The 15,127-nt window shown below is 42.0% G+C and overlaps 1 protein-coding gene across 10 annotated transcripts in view; it reads right to left on the bottom strand.

The window, feature by feature from the left end:
• Positions 1 to 15,127, bottom strand: part of SLC25A26 (solute carrier family 25 member 26) — a 143,633-nt gene that overhangs the window by 24,470 nt on the left and 104,036 nt on the right. For all 10 annotated transcript variants that reach the window (XM_040246612.1, XM_040246609.1, XM_040246616.1 and 7 more), the window contains one exon: positions 11,195 to 11,239. In XM_040246612.1, the coding sequence (XP_040102546.1) occupies positions 11,195 to 11,239 (45 nt within the window). The remainder of the gene's footprint in view (positions 1 to 11,194; positions 11,240 to 15,127) is intronic.

Below are 15,127 nucleotides of genomic sequence, written 5' to 3'. Positions count from 1 at the left end.
CAGGAGATGGATGGTGAAAGTTGTACAACAATGTGAATGTACTTAAGTGCCACTGAACTGTACAGCTAAATACGGTTAATACAATATGTTTTCTATTATGTGAATTTTACAATTAAAAAAATTGGAAAGAAATTTTTCATTACGTGTGATTTTTTAAAATAAAGAATTAAGTGAATAAAAGAATACTGACACTAAGCTAAAGAGAAAAGTGCAGTGGGGGCTTCCCTGCTGACTTAGTGGTGAAGAACCCACCTGCCAAGGCAGGAGACATGGATCCGATGCCTGGTCTGGGAAGATCCCACGTGCCATGGAGCAACTAAGCCCGTGCATCACAACTATTAAGCCCGTGCTCTAGAGCCCGGGGGTCACAGCTACCGAAGCCTGTATGCTCTAGGGCCCACGATTCACAGCAAGTCGCCACAGTGAAAAGTCCATGCATCACAGCTTGAGAGTAGCCCCACTTGCCACAACTAGAGAAAGCCTGTGCGGTAACGAAGATCCAGCACATCCAAAGATAAGTAAATGAATCTCCACCCACAAAAAGCCATGTGGCGTTTACAAATCATTTATCTCAGAGCAACTTTAAGTTCATTAAGCTACAAGAATAACGGTAAGAACCTGGCTGGTAAAAAGTACTATATATGAATTATTAAAGCATTTTGAAATTACTCGTTATAGAGGAACTAGAGGGTCATGCATAGAAGGCAATGGCAGCCCACTCCAGTCCTCTTGCCTGGAGAATCCCATGGGCGGAGGAGCCTGGTGGGCTGCGGTCCATGGGGGCGCTGAGAGTCGGACACAACTGAGCCACTTCCCTTTCACTTTTCACTTTCCTGCATTGGAGAAGGCAATGGCACCCCACTCCAGTGTTCTTGCCTGGAGAGTCCCAGGGACGGGGGAGCCTGGCGGGCTGCCATCTACGGGGTCGCACAGAGTCGGACACGACTGAAGTGACTTAGCAGCAGAAGCAGCAGAGGGTCATGAGCAATAAAAAACTGACTGGAAGGTCAGGACAGATTACTCGCAGGAAGTGCAGCATTATTGTTTATGAACTTTGAATACTTTAATAGTAGTGGAAAATGGAATAAAAACTTAGTGTCAGCCAACAGTATGAATGACTGTGACTGACAGTGTTACTGGCCACTTCCTGAGTACCTCGAAACTATGCAAAGACTTCACATTTCTCACTTGATTTTGAAAGGTGTGTATTAGTATCCATAAACACAGGTGCGGGGCGGTGCAAACCAATGTCAAGTAAGTTGCCTGAGGTCAGACAGAAAGCGGGAGAGGCTGAACCTGGTTGTTCTGGTTCCCTCAGAGCCATGTGTCTTGTAGACAGAACAGTATATAAACAACATTTGTAAGCTTCCTTGATACACAGCTCACCGTCTAGAGAAGCTACAATAGGCAAGTTATTATAGTTTGATGTCAATAAAATTTAGTTTAATAATGTGGGTTTGTAATGGAGAATTTTTTTTAAAGACCTCAACATCAAAAATTTTAATTGCCATAATTTCTAAACATAAGTAAGCATTTCCATGGCCACTGAGGTCTAATAATGACTCCTGTAAAGGCGCAGAGAGGGGGCCCAAATATGAAAACCACAGTGATGGTGTCTCAAATGAGGTGACAAAGCTTGAGAACCTAAATAAATAAACCTAAATAAGACTTGTAAAAAACCAAGCAGCCATACTTTACTTGGTGTTTGCTTATTTATCAAAATTCAAGCTCCTGTTTCCATTTTCTATTATATAGGGACTTCACTGGTGGTCCAGTGGTTAAGAATCTGCCTGGCACTGAAGGAGACATGGGCTCGATCTTACTAAAAATCCTAATCGGCAACTCTGACTTTGTGGGTGATCTGGACACGCAATATTCTGCTCATATTTTCAAGTGCTTCTTTCTATGCTGGCATGCTGTATTTAGTTTAGGGAACAAGTTTAGTGTGGTAAAATCATACAGGATCTTTTTACTGTTATCATTCCCTTCTCAACCTTCACAGGAATCTGCGTTCTGATCAAGCATGTCTGTGCAGACACCAGATGGTCCAGCCTCACAAAACTGAGGGCAGGAGGAGAAGGGGACAACAGAGGTGAGATGGCTGGATGGCATCACCGACTCAGCGGACATGAGGTTGAGCAAGCTCCAGGAGACAGTGAAGGACAGGGAAGCCTGGTGTGCTAGTCCATGGGTCACCCAGAGTCGGACGTAACTGGGTGGCTGAACAACAACAACAACGTGAAATGGGGGCAGTGGAGACCCTGAGCACGAGCACCCTTCACAGTACTGTCATTTCATTCATATTACCAAAGGTATGGAAGAATCTCGAGGGTGGGGTGATAATACACATTTAACTACCGTTAAAATATGAATCAACAACAATAAACAAGTTATTACCTATAAATTTGAATAAAAATATCATTTTTATAAAGTACTATCTATTTACAAGACATATAATGTACTATTTTATACACTGTAGTATAACAGAAATGATAATTCAATGGCCCCTGATTTCTTCTGCAAAGCTATGATTTCATCTTAGAAAATCAGCAGCATAATGTGAAAATCTCACATACACAAACTGAGTTTATTTTCAGGTTGCTTCAAATGTTGCATCTGAGTTAAAGCTTGCAGTTTCTTCCAGTTACTGAGTTGCAACTTCGTAACACCTTGTGGCTAGAAGCACAACTACTTAGACCTGATAGCACTGTTAACAATTCTCTACACTGCACTTATATATTCAGACACCAGAATAAATCTGACATTCTTACAGGAAATTTTATCATATCCTTTCACAATCCATGTACTGTTTGGCTAAGGTTCACTAAGAGTACATCTGTACATTATGGCTCTGATTGTACTTCTAAAAGAAACTAATTATAAATAAAACAGTTCATGTATACAGCTATCCAACTTTGCACTGACCCTGAAAAAGAATGCTAACCTCCAAACAATTAGTAAATAACTGTGAACACCTGCTGTGTAAAAGACATAACTATAAAAAATATAAACATAAATGATCAGAAGACAAAGTTTCTTCCTCCAAAATGCAGAGTTAAAACACAAGCTCGTGGAAACATGTGGTCTGGCTCCACTCATCCCCATAAACCATCTGTCCCCCGCCCCACCCCATATCAATCTCTGAGAGCCGAATCTTTCCTGAATGAACACTGTTAAACCCTTGCCCAAGTACAGCATAACCAGGAATGCTATGGGTGGTGGTGGTACTGGTTTAAGAAATATGGTAGCCATATTTATATCATCAAGTCAAACAATCAACACAATTTGTAGAAACATCTGAAATAAGCTGATTTAATAATACAACCTCAACTTTTGAACCTATGAAACAGCAACAACATTATTAAAGACATCATGCACTCTGTGCAAAATGATTAAGAACATCAACTCGGAATATTACTCGGCCATAAAAAGGAACAAAACTGTGCCACTTGCAGAGATGTAGATGGACCTGGAGGCTGTCATACACAGTGAAGTCAGAAATAGACAAATATCATATATTAATACATACGGGTAGGATCTAGAAAACGGTACAGGTGTTTCTGCAAAGCAGAAATAGAGACACAGATGTAGAGAACACATGTCTGAACACCAAGTGGTGAAAGGTGGGGTGGGATGAACTGTGAAACTAGGAATGACATGTGTGCACTGCCATGTATCAAACAGATAACTAATGAGACAGCCTGCTGTACAGCACAGGGGAACTTCACTCCATGTTCTGTGGGGACCTAAATGGGAAGGACATTCAAAAACCAGGGGACATATGCAAACATACAGCTGGTTCACTCTGCTGCACAGCAGAGACTAGCACAACTCTGCAAAGCAACTACATTCCAATTAAAACAGTTTTTTAAAGGATACCAATTCTGGAATCAGACGGTCTGGGTTCAAATCCTGGATGTACCCCTTAACACTTGAGTATTACTGAGGCCTTGGTCAAGGCACTCCAACTCTCCTTCAGTTTCCACATCTGCGATGAAGACGGTAACAGCACCCAAAGGACTTTCCCGGTAGCTCAGTCGGTAAAGAATCTGCCTGCAATGCAGGAGACCCTGGTTCAATTCCTGGGTTGGGAAGATCCCCTGGAGAAGGGATAGGGCTACCCAGTCCAGTATTCTTGGGTTCCCCTGGTGGTTCACGCCTGCAATGTGGTAAACCTGGGTTTGATCCCTGGGTTGGGAAGATCCCCAGGAGGAGGGTATGGCAACCCACTACAGTATCCTTGCCTGGAGAATCCCATGGACAGAGGAGCCTGGCAGAAGCTACATTTAGTCGCAAAGAATCGTACACAACTGAGTGACTAGGCACAAGGGACTAAGCACACAAGAATGGCCCCCATCTCAAGGAACCGCCATGAAGATTCACAAGAGATGATCCATGGAGCCAGACACGCACAGCAGATATGCAGATGCCACTACTCTAATGGCAGAAAGCGAAGAGCAACTAAAGAGCCTCTTAATGAGGGTGAAAGACGACAGTGAAAAATCTGGCTTAAAACTCAGCACTCAAAAAACAAAGACCACGGCATCTGCTCCCATCAATTCACAGCAAACAGATGGGGAAACAATGGAAACTGGGACTTTATTTTCTTGGGCTCCAAAATCACTCCGGACAGTGACTGCAGCCATGAAATTAAAAGACACTTGCTCCTTGGAAGAAAAGCTATGACCAACCTAGACAGCATATTAAAAAGCAACAAAGGTATGTATAGTTAAAGCTACAGTTTTTCCAGTAGTCATGTATGGATGTGGGAGTTGGACCATAAAGAAAGCTGAGCGCCAAAGAACTGATGCTTTCAAGTCCCACAAGCCATGCGGCAGAACCAAAAAAAAAAAGTTATCTACTATACAATCCCATTTTTATAAAACTCTAGAAAAAGCAAACTAATCTCTAGTGACACAGAGAAGATCAGTGTTTGCTGCCCATGGGGCAGGGGAAAAATAAAAGTGGGAAGAGGTTTCAGAGAAACATGAGTAAATTCTGAGAGAGCAATGAATATGCTCATTTTTTTTCCTTATAAAGTTTCACAGATAGAGAAATATGTCAAAATTCATCACGGTGCTAGAAAAGACTCTTGAGAGTCCCCTGGACAGCAAGGAGGTCAAACTAGTCAATCCTAAAGGAGATCAACTGTGACTATTCACTGGAAAGACTGATGCTGAAGCTCCAATACTTTGGCCACCTGATGCGGAGAGCTGACTCAGTAGAAAAGACCCTGATGCTGGGAAAGACTGAAGGCAGGAGGAGAAGGGGTTGACAGAGGATGAGATGGTTGGATGGAATAACCGATTCAATGGACTTGAGTTTGAGCAAACTCTGGGAGATGGTGAAGGACAGGAAAGCCTGGCGTGCTGCAGTCCATGGGGTCACAAAGAGTCAGACACAACTGCGCGACTGAACAACAATCCATGGAAAGTGGCTATCACAGTGCTGGGCACACTGTAACTATGAGAAATGCTAATTATCGGGACTATTAATGACTACTAGTAATTGTAGTAATAGACACAATGTTAACATGGTGAAAGGGTGCTGGGTGGAAAACCAAGGACCTGATTTGGGAGATGAAACACAATCTCTGAGACCCGGTTTCTCTGTGTTAGTGGGGATGACGACAAGCCCTGTCTCCCTGAGCTGTATGTCATGTGAATAAGAGGCTAAGGGATATAGAGTATACCGCTTAGCACAATACCCACCCCAGCATATAACATCTATTCTACACACAATGTGTTTCTTACAAGAATTCAAGCGACAATACGTGCATAACTATTAAACTTATAAACTCATCATTTAACATAACTTATAAACAAATTATTAAAATGCCAAGAAGGAAACAAACAGGTACTGTGTTTACTGAGCAGGCAAGATGGGAAAGTCCTACTTTAAAGACGGGTGGACAGGGAAGGAAAGCCTCTCTGTGGTGACATGATCTGAGACCTAGGAAACGAGAAGGATTTGGACACCAAGAAAGCCCAGCAAAGAGCCAGAGTGAGGAGGGAAGGGATTTCTGTCAACCCTCCAGATCACCACGGCCCCAAGCCCTAGGCACATAGTAGGCACCCAGGAACAAAGCGGAGAATGAATAATGAACACTTCTGGCAGAGAGCACAACACATGTAAAGGCCCTCTGGTGAGGCGCAGCCTGGCAAGCCCAGACAGAGCAGAGGGAGGCCAGAGGGGCTTGCGGGCGGGGTGCGCAGCAGGCGGGTGCTGGGGGAAGGTCAGCGAGGCAGGGGGCCCAGAGGACATGGGACCCCGCCAGCCACAGCTGAGACTCTGCATTTTACTCTTCTTTCAAAGAGCCGTCACTGGAGGCTTTTAGCAGCGAGTGCTAAGATCGATTTCTGTAAAGGATCATCCTGGCTGTCGTGAAGACAGGATATTTTAGAAAAGCATGAATACCATCGGGGAGACCCTCAGAGAGGCCAACGCAGCAGTTCAGGCAGCAGGTGAGTTAGAGGCTTAGGTCCCAACAGCGGCATTGGTGATGGGCTGGGATGACGACGGAAAGAGAGAACCATGGAGTCATTCTCAAGTTTCTGCTTTGGCAAGGAACAGACATTTGTGCTATTTTACTGAGCAGGGGACATCTAGGAAGGAACAGGCTGGGGAAAAGGGGAATACACACCAAGTGTTGTGTTCTACACCGCTTCCCCTGAGACACCTTGACAAGGATGTCCCCAAGGACACTGGTCATGTGAGGCTGTAACTCAGAGCAAGGGGTCCATGACAGAGCTGTCAACGTGCCAGTTATCCACACCGATATGGCATCCAAAGCCAAGAAACAAGGTAAAATGGCATGCTTTGGTCATTTGCTGGGTAACAGAACCATGTCATCTAACGCACTTCTCTTCCTGTTGGGCTGCCGGAAAGTTCCAGAGTCAACATAAACCTTCAAGGGAAATTATTTGTGCGGGGATTCTAGATACGGTGATTGAGCCCCTTTACTTCCCCTTCTCTTTTTGGTTGTTTTTTTTTTTTTTTTGTAAGTCTTTATTAAATTTCTTACAGCACTGCTTGTTTTACGTTCTGTTTTTTTGGCCACAAGGCATGTGGGATCTTAGCTCGCCGACCAGGGATCAAACCTGCATCCCTTGCTTTGGAAGCGGAAGTCTTAACCACTGGACCACCAGGGAAATCCATCTTTATGTTGTTTAGTCTTTCATCTAAATCTTTGTTGTAAGTATGTGAACTATAAAAGATCAAGAAAATCTAAGAAACGAGGTAGTGCAGTGATATGATTTGGGGACAGAAGGGCTGCCCCTCACACTGCCTTTGGTGGGTGTCAGTCATAGACACCTGGCCATGGGGTTACCTGGGAGTGTGCACTTCTCTGACAGACTACAAGCTCCTCAAGGGCATCAGGCACACCTCAGTCATCTTGAGCCACTGTGAAATGGCACAGTGTCGAGCCCACAAGAGGCAGGCGATACATGTACACTAACGGCATCAGTCACTTTTTTATCCGTGGAAGGGGTTAGGGCCTTATGAGAAGGCGCCACGGCTCACCTCTAAGACATTTTATACACAACACAGCACATATTAAACACCAGTCAGCAATACAGACAGATGTTAGATATACGGATAAGTCTTCAGGGTCTGGCTTGGAAGACTTCAGGCAGGAGAAAAAAAACTGAGCTGGCTTTAAAAGACACATCTGCATTTGATCTGTGAAAAAGGCATTTCAGAGAGAAGCCAAAGAAAAGGGGCGGTAAGGAGCCTATTCTGGTTAGAAGGAAAGGAAGGAAGGGAGGAAGAGCAAAAAAAAAAAAAAACCTATTGGGGAAGGGAGCTGTAAAAACCAATTAAGGACACAATGTGGATATCCTTGAGTGCCAACAACTCCATGTTTTAGAATTTTAGAAAGTTACACAGTCCTGGGAACTTCAAAAAGATGTTTAAGGAAGATCACACAAATTCAGTGTGTAGAATAGATCAGAGTGTTAACTTAGTTCAGGCACAAATTAGTAAGAATCTGATAAAAACAAAGGATACCACAGGTTCCAAAAAATCTTAGTGAACACAACTTGGTGAGTGATATAGAAACCGAGAATCAGATTTAATCTGGGATTTGAGACTAAGGGGTCAGGAGAAGAGCAGTATGATTAACAGAAATCAAGGAGATAGGAAGAAGTGATTTTAGAAGGTGATTCCATCAATTTTAGGCAGAATAAGTTTAAGGTGATGGTGGCTAGACCCTATCTCCAGATTCCCACTACTTTACAGCATAATGTGCACACAATGTGCCAAAGTCCTTGCTGAGAAAAATCTTCCTGAGCAGTATTTCTCCCTAAACATAACAGAAAGAAACTCCTGCATATAATACAGTGTCTCCATGGCTGCAGAAGCAAGTTTTACTTGATAAAAATCATAAATACAAAAATAAAAGAATGCCAAAAACTACCTACTTTTACAAAGCACTGTGATTTCACATTATATGTTAAAAAAAAAATTATATGATCAGATGCTGAACATTATTTAGCCCTGAGAAAAACGCAAATCAAAACTGCAACGAGGGAACCGCCCTGGTGGCACAGTGGATAAGAATCGTCCAGCAACACAGGGAACACGGGTTCATTCCCTGACCTGAGAAGATCACACAGCCAACGGGCAGCTAAGCCCATGTGCCGCAGCCACTCAAGCTGGTGCACCAAGAGCCTGAGCTTCCACAAGAGAAGTCACCACGGTGAGAAGCCCCTGCATCGCAGCAAAAGGGAGCCCCGCGCACTGAAGATCCAGCCCAACCGAAATAAACAAAACCTGCAACGAGGAATTCCCCACCAGTCCAGAGGGTAGGGCTCTGCACTTCCACTACGGGGGCATGGAGTCTATCCCTACCCAGGAAACTAAGATCCCGCATGCAGAGCGGTGTGGCAACAATCAAAAACAAACACAAACAAAAACCTGCCATAAAGACACCAGTACCCAACTATCAGAAAGGCCAAACTTTAATAATAAGCAATGGCATGTGTGGAGAGCAACAAGAACTCTCATACATTATCAGAAAAATGAGACAGCTACTTTGGAAAACACTGTGACAGTTTCTTAATAACTTAACCTTATATTCTCCGTAAGGTCCAGCAATCACACTTCTCAGTACTTAACCAAGAGAAACAAAAATATATGTCCATACAAAAATATCCTTATGCAAATATATATAGTAGCTTCATCCATAATCATCAAAAACTGAAAACAACTCAAAGGTGTATCAACTAGTAACTGGCTAAGCAAATTAGTATATGCACACAAGGTATACTCAGTGTCGAAAAGGAGCAAACTACAAGTACGGGATGAAACAGAAATGAATCTCAAAAGCATCACATTAAATGAAAGCAGCTAGGCACAAAATACTGCACAGTGTGTGATTCTATTTATATGAGATTCTGGAAAAGAGAAACCTACAAATATTCTTTATCATGTTTAGGGTGGTACTCATTTGCCAAAACCTATAAAAACGTACACTTACAGAGGTTTCCTATATGAAGATTACACCTTAATACATCTGACTTGAAGAAAAAAAAAAAAAACAAACCTTAACATCTGAACACTGGCTCAAAGTAAAGTATTAAAGCCCAACACTGGCATCTATGATTACTTTGAAAAATTCTAGACATTTCTTAACTAGTTACCATACTACAAATGTCCTGAGTACTGAAAAGAAATAAGCCCCATACGTTTTCCCTCTTTGGGCCTCAAACATTCCTAGGCAGAGACCGGGCCTGGGGATCTCAGCGAGTGTGCAGAAGCCACGTGAATGCTGGTTACTGAGACACTGATAAAGTGAGTCTTGTTTTCGGGACAGCTGTTGCTTCATTGTTCTTTTGTCACACACGAAAAAAGAGAGCTCTTATGCTTATGGAATGTGACCTTCTCATTGGATGGCTGTTACATCACGCCTGGAAACACTGCCAGAGAAATTCATTTTCCCCATGTGCCACACGGAAAACAGTAAAAGCAAAAACAACCAACCATGAAAGACCCCAAAACCCACGATAAACAAACCGCATCACTCCTTAAAAATCAGACCACTTACAAGACGCGTTTCTCAATACTAAATACTGAAGAGCTTATTTTTTACGAGTAATGTTTTGTCTCATTTTATTATCTTTAGTGCATAACCTTAACAGACTATTTTTCGGAGTCCCAATAACTGTTACGCTTCCAAAGAGATTTTCTTTGAGCGTGCCATGATTATTAATGCTATACAATAATGAGAGTTATTCCTTTATTTTTTGTATTACCAAATGCCTACCTAGATACTTTGCCATTTTACAGCTTGGTCATTTCTAAACCATTTTCATTTGCACAAGGGCTTTCAAATTTTTTTGATCATTATCCACAGTGAGAAATACATTTCACATTGCAACCCAGGGCACAGACGTGTGCATATATGTGCACACAACCCTGAAGTTTGACAAAATAAGACTTATTAACCTTACCTCACAAGATGCTATTATTTTCTATTTTATTGTTATCTTTAAAATGCTGGCAAACAACCACACAAGTCACAGCATGGCCCACAATTTTCAAAATCACTGCACTAGAAGATGAAAAACAAATACAACATCTCTTCATGTTCTGAATAATGGCTTTCACACATTCATTTAGTTGGCTTTTTAAACCTATGCATGACATTCCTCACAGCTGACTCCCTGCACTCTGCTCCTCCCCAGTGAGGGTTCCTAAGCCTGGTGAGCAGGGAAGACGGAAGAGACCTGAAGAAGCCAGGGGCCCTGCTGCGCCCCCTCCCGCCCACTGCTAGATGGGGGGGACAGGAAGGTTGTGGCCTCCAAGGCCTATAAATATTCAGAGCCTGGCTTTCCTTCCTTTTCCATTTACCCTTACTGATATTCCTTAACGTCTACACACACCCAGCGAACTGAAATAAAATTCAACTGGGTAGAAAAGGAGCTACAACACACAGGAAAGTCAAGTTTTCCTGAACATCTCAGGATTTCAGTTATGCCTGCCATATGCTTCTTTCCCATATACCAGAGATACCTAAACAAGTTCAAAACAAGTTTACTGGCATGTAAATCCCACTCACCAAGTGTTTCCAACTCAATAATTTTGAGTTTTTAAATCAATAATCAATATAATATTCCAGTATTCCACGCTGAAACTAGTGGGTATTTATTATAATTAGACAGCAATTTTATATGAGGATCAGGAAACTTACTTTTAAGGACTCCCACAAGGGAAACTGGACCAATGAGAAAGGAATCTGAAGAGAAAAAAGGAAAACCAAATAAATTAGGCCAGAAAGATCAGTTTGCTTAGCATGACTATATGAACTTATAATTATTATTCAGAAACATTATTTCATTTTAAATTTATATACATAAAAAAATTACCATTAAACAAATTTTTAAGTACAGAATTAACCAGTAACTGCTTGTAGAATCTACTGACTTTTTAAGCACAAGGGATATAAAATGATGCCTCTTAAAACTGAAATAGAAGTGCAATATGAAAGTCTGGCAACTGAAAAATAAACGAGAAAATAAATATTTTCCATCACGGTAATAAAGCTTTAAAGACATGACATTTTTCTGCTTTAGAGTTCTAGCTGCCCACTCATCAGCAGGCCAGGTGTCAGGGTTGGAGAGAAACTGGGAGGGGGGGAGAGAATGGGGGTGAGGCAGGACAGGAGGAGGAGTGGAGGAAAGGAGGGGAGAGCAGGAAAGAAAGGGGAGAGGGCAAAAGAGGAGGGAGAGAGAAGGGATGGAGGGGCAGAAGGAAGGAAAGCAGAGTGGATGGAAGGAAGGCAGGTGGATGGAGGGCCAGCGCAGCAAAGAGGGAAGAGGAGGCAGGCAGAGCCATTTGCAAGGGGAAGCTGAGAAGAGGGATCTGGGGCCAGAGCCCAGGTGTGGGAAGGAAGCAATGCTTCTCCGTGCTGGATGAGTAAGGGCTCTGAGCAGACAGGAGCAGAGGCGGCCTGAGAGCCTGATTTAGTCTCAAGCTTCGTCAGGGGCAAGAGTCATCTCTAGCAACGAAGACAATCATGGCACTTAAAGAGTTACAATCAGATGTGTATTGATAAGCTAGAATTGTTTCCAAGCATGTTTCACATGCCAGGAACTGTGTCCATCAGCACTTCACAGTTCTTATTTCACTGAATCCTCACAACAACCCTGTGAGACAGGTATCATTACCATCCCCATTTTACAGATGAGGGATGGAGCTTCAGAGATGCTGTTTAACTTGCCTAAAGACAAAGTGTTAAGAAGTAAGAAGCCCAGACCATCTGACTACTAGTCTACCTAAAAGACACTCAAACTGGATTTATCTGGATATAAATTCACCCCCAGTATAATCCATGTGCTTTTAATTAAATCTTCTAAAATTCTAAAAAAAGGACCCACCTTCATAATTCCTAAAATAAAAATACCTGGACGCCAGGGGACCCTCCCCAGTAGCCTAGGTAATCTGCACACACTGTGCACTGGTCCTGAAAAGAGATGATCTGCTCAAGCAGACTACAGCCCCAGTACTGCTGCTCTGTATCCAGGTCAGTTGCCAGTGAAGAGTAAATGTGGACTCTGACCAGTAATAATAGGCACAGGGGTGGGTGTGTGCGTGTGTGTGTCCGTGTGGGTGTGTGTGTAGACCACAGTGTTGAAGGGATTAATGAGTATTTATCTTCCCATGAATTAAGAGTGCTAACTTATTTCTAAAATATTTATATTTAATCAGAAATTAAGAGTCTAGCATCAGCTTCTTCCTCTGCTTGAAGAAATAATGGCCCTGGGCTTGACAGTGTCCACAGAAAGAAAGTCGGCCATCCATTCAGGCGGGAAGTGGCAGTGAGGAAAACAATAAAAATAAAAAAGCCTGTGTCACTGAACTAAGTTGAGAAACTGAGAGTCTCAGAGAAGTCTGCCATCTCCATAATTAAGCAGCACCGCTTCCTGTACATCAGAGCACCATAATAGGGGATAAATCCAGTTAAGCTGTTGTTACCAAAGCAAGAAAGCATCTGACACTGTGCATTCTGACTCTAGAGTGCTGTATTTTCAATTAAATTATCAAAGCCCAAAGAAACTGACTGTAGTTTTCTTTTTCTTTTTTTGGCTGTACTGCACACTTGCGGGATCTCAGTTCCCCAACCAGGGATCAAACCTGGGCCCCCTGCAGTGGAAGTGTTGAGTCCAAACCACTGGACCACCATTTTTAAAAATTTATAATATGTAACAAAATGCCAAAGAGGACTAAGAGTTAGTGGGATTATTGTTTTGGTTCAGTCGCGAAGTCTTGCCTGATTCTGTGACCCCCATGAACTGCAGCACACCAGGGCTCTCTGTCCATCACTGCATCAGAGCTTGCTCACACTCATGTCCACTGAGTCTGTGATGCCACCCAACCTTCTCATTCTGTCGCCCCCTTCTCATGAATTGCAAACCACTTCAGTATTCTTGCCTTGAGAACTCCATGAAGAGTATGAAAAGTGGGATTATAGATGATTTTAATTTTCTTCTTTGTGTTGTCTCCTCCCAAATGTAAATACATTATACTTTAACAAGAACATACATATGTCACAGTTATAAGATGAAAAACACCTTATAACTTATTGCAATGGTCCATGCTAGCTTTCCTCACTTCTTGATTAAAATTAACCCATAAAACTACATGGCATGTTATTGGCACTTTTTTGGTACTTAATAAAAATACCAGATTTTGAATACTACAGATGGACATTTTGCCCATTTTTCTCTATTAAGAGTTATTCATTAATTTGTTGCTTCAATTTAAAGAAGTAATTCTGAAATCACACATTTGAAATGGCCAAAACTATTCCACAAAGTGTTTACTTCAAAAAGTCAGCCGACAGTAAATCCCAACTGTACTCTAAAGCAAGATTAACTGACAGTCTCAGGTAATTAAATGCGCTATAGATGCTTGAATAATTAAATGTATTTTTGACTTCTGGTAATGAAATATCCTTCATAAGATAAACTCCTGATGTGTGAAAATGTTTCAAATGTTCTTCAAGTCAAATGCATATTGAATGTGTCTTGTCATTTACACTATGAAGAAATAATGAAAATGTGTTCCACACATGTTACAGTAGTACTGCCAACAAATACGGCTCCACAGCTCAGACAAACACTCCCAACTACTACAGAACATGGGCCGGTCAGAAAGCGAGTTCCCTCCCCAGGTCTGGTGTGCAGTTTCAAAACAATGATGTTTCTTCAAAACGTGGAATTTTAAACCCTAAACAGATGTAAGCTGTTATTCTAAAATGTTTTATAGATGAAGAAAATGAATAGCTGCACTCAGAGGTCTTGTATCCCAAAACACCACATACCCATTTTATTGCACCAAAAGTTACAAAAATGGCTCACTGTTGTGACCTTTTTAATGCCTCCATTTAAGATGTTTTGTTTGACTAAGGCTGTTAGGACCCAGGGCACTAATAAGTGAGCAGCAGTAAACCCAACTACCATCAAAGAAGCAGATGTAGACGGGGTAATCTGCTAGAATGCACCATGGATTCCACTGGAAATAAACCCGGCAATAATCCTACACAAGAGCGCATGTAAGGGTTCCCTGTGAAGCAGAGAAAGTGAAAGCTGAATGGCAAACAGGGGAAGGAAGTGCTGGGCATTACTAATGAAATTAAGAAGGTACAAAAATTACATTATGGGCACACTTTACCCATTACCAAGTGTTTCTACTAGAATTATCCTTGAAGCCAATCAGTGCTGACAAATGCCTATAACCCTATAGTCCTGATCAAATAATGTGATTTACAATATAACTGAAGGAATATGAAGATATGATTTCTAAAGCCTCGTTTGCTCTAGAATTCTGTGTCTGAATAATCTTCTAAATTATTAACAGAATATCAACATGTTAAAAAAAAAAAAAAAAAGACTTGATTGTAAGCTGCAAAGAACACAATGGATTGTACAAGTGACCCAAAGGGGAGTCTCCTTTCTGTTGCAAGACAGTGTCCAAATTTCTGTGTTTGATTTCAGGTTTTCCACTCTAGTGTTGCAAAGATAACAAGGCCAGTTCTCCCATTAAATATTCTGGCTTTTTCCACTCAAGCCCAGTGGTAACCAAGGACAAATGAATCTGAAGATCAGAAAGTATTTTTCCCCAA

This window comes from Oryx dammah, unplaced genomic scaffold (genome assembly GCF_014754425.2).
Source record: "Oryx dammah isolate SB20612 unplaced genomic scaffold, SCBI_Odam_1.1 HiC_scaffold_9, whole genome shotgun sequence".
Taxonomy (NCBI): Eukaryota; Metazoa; Chordata; class Mammalia; order Artiodactyla; family Bovidae; genus Oryx; species Oryx dammah.
This window is presented reverse-complemented; position numbering and strand designations above follow the sequence as displayed.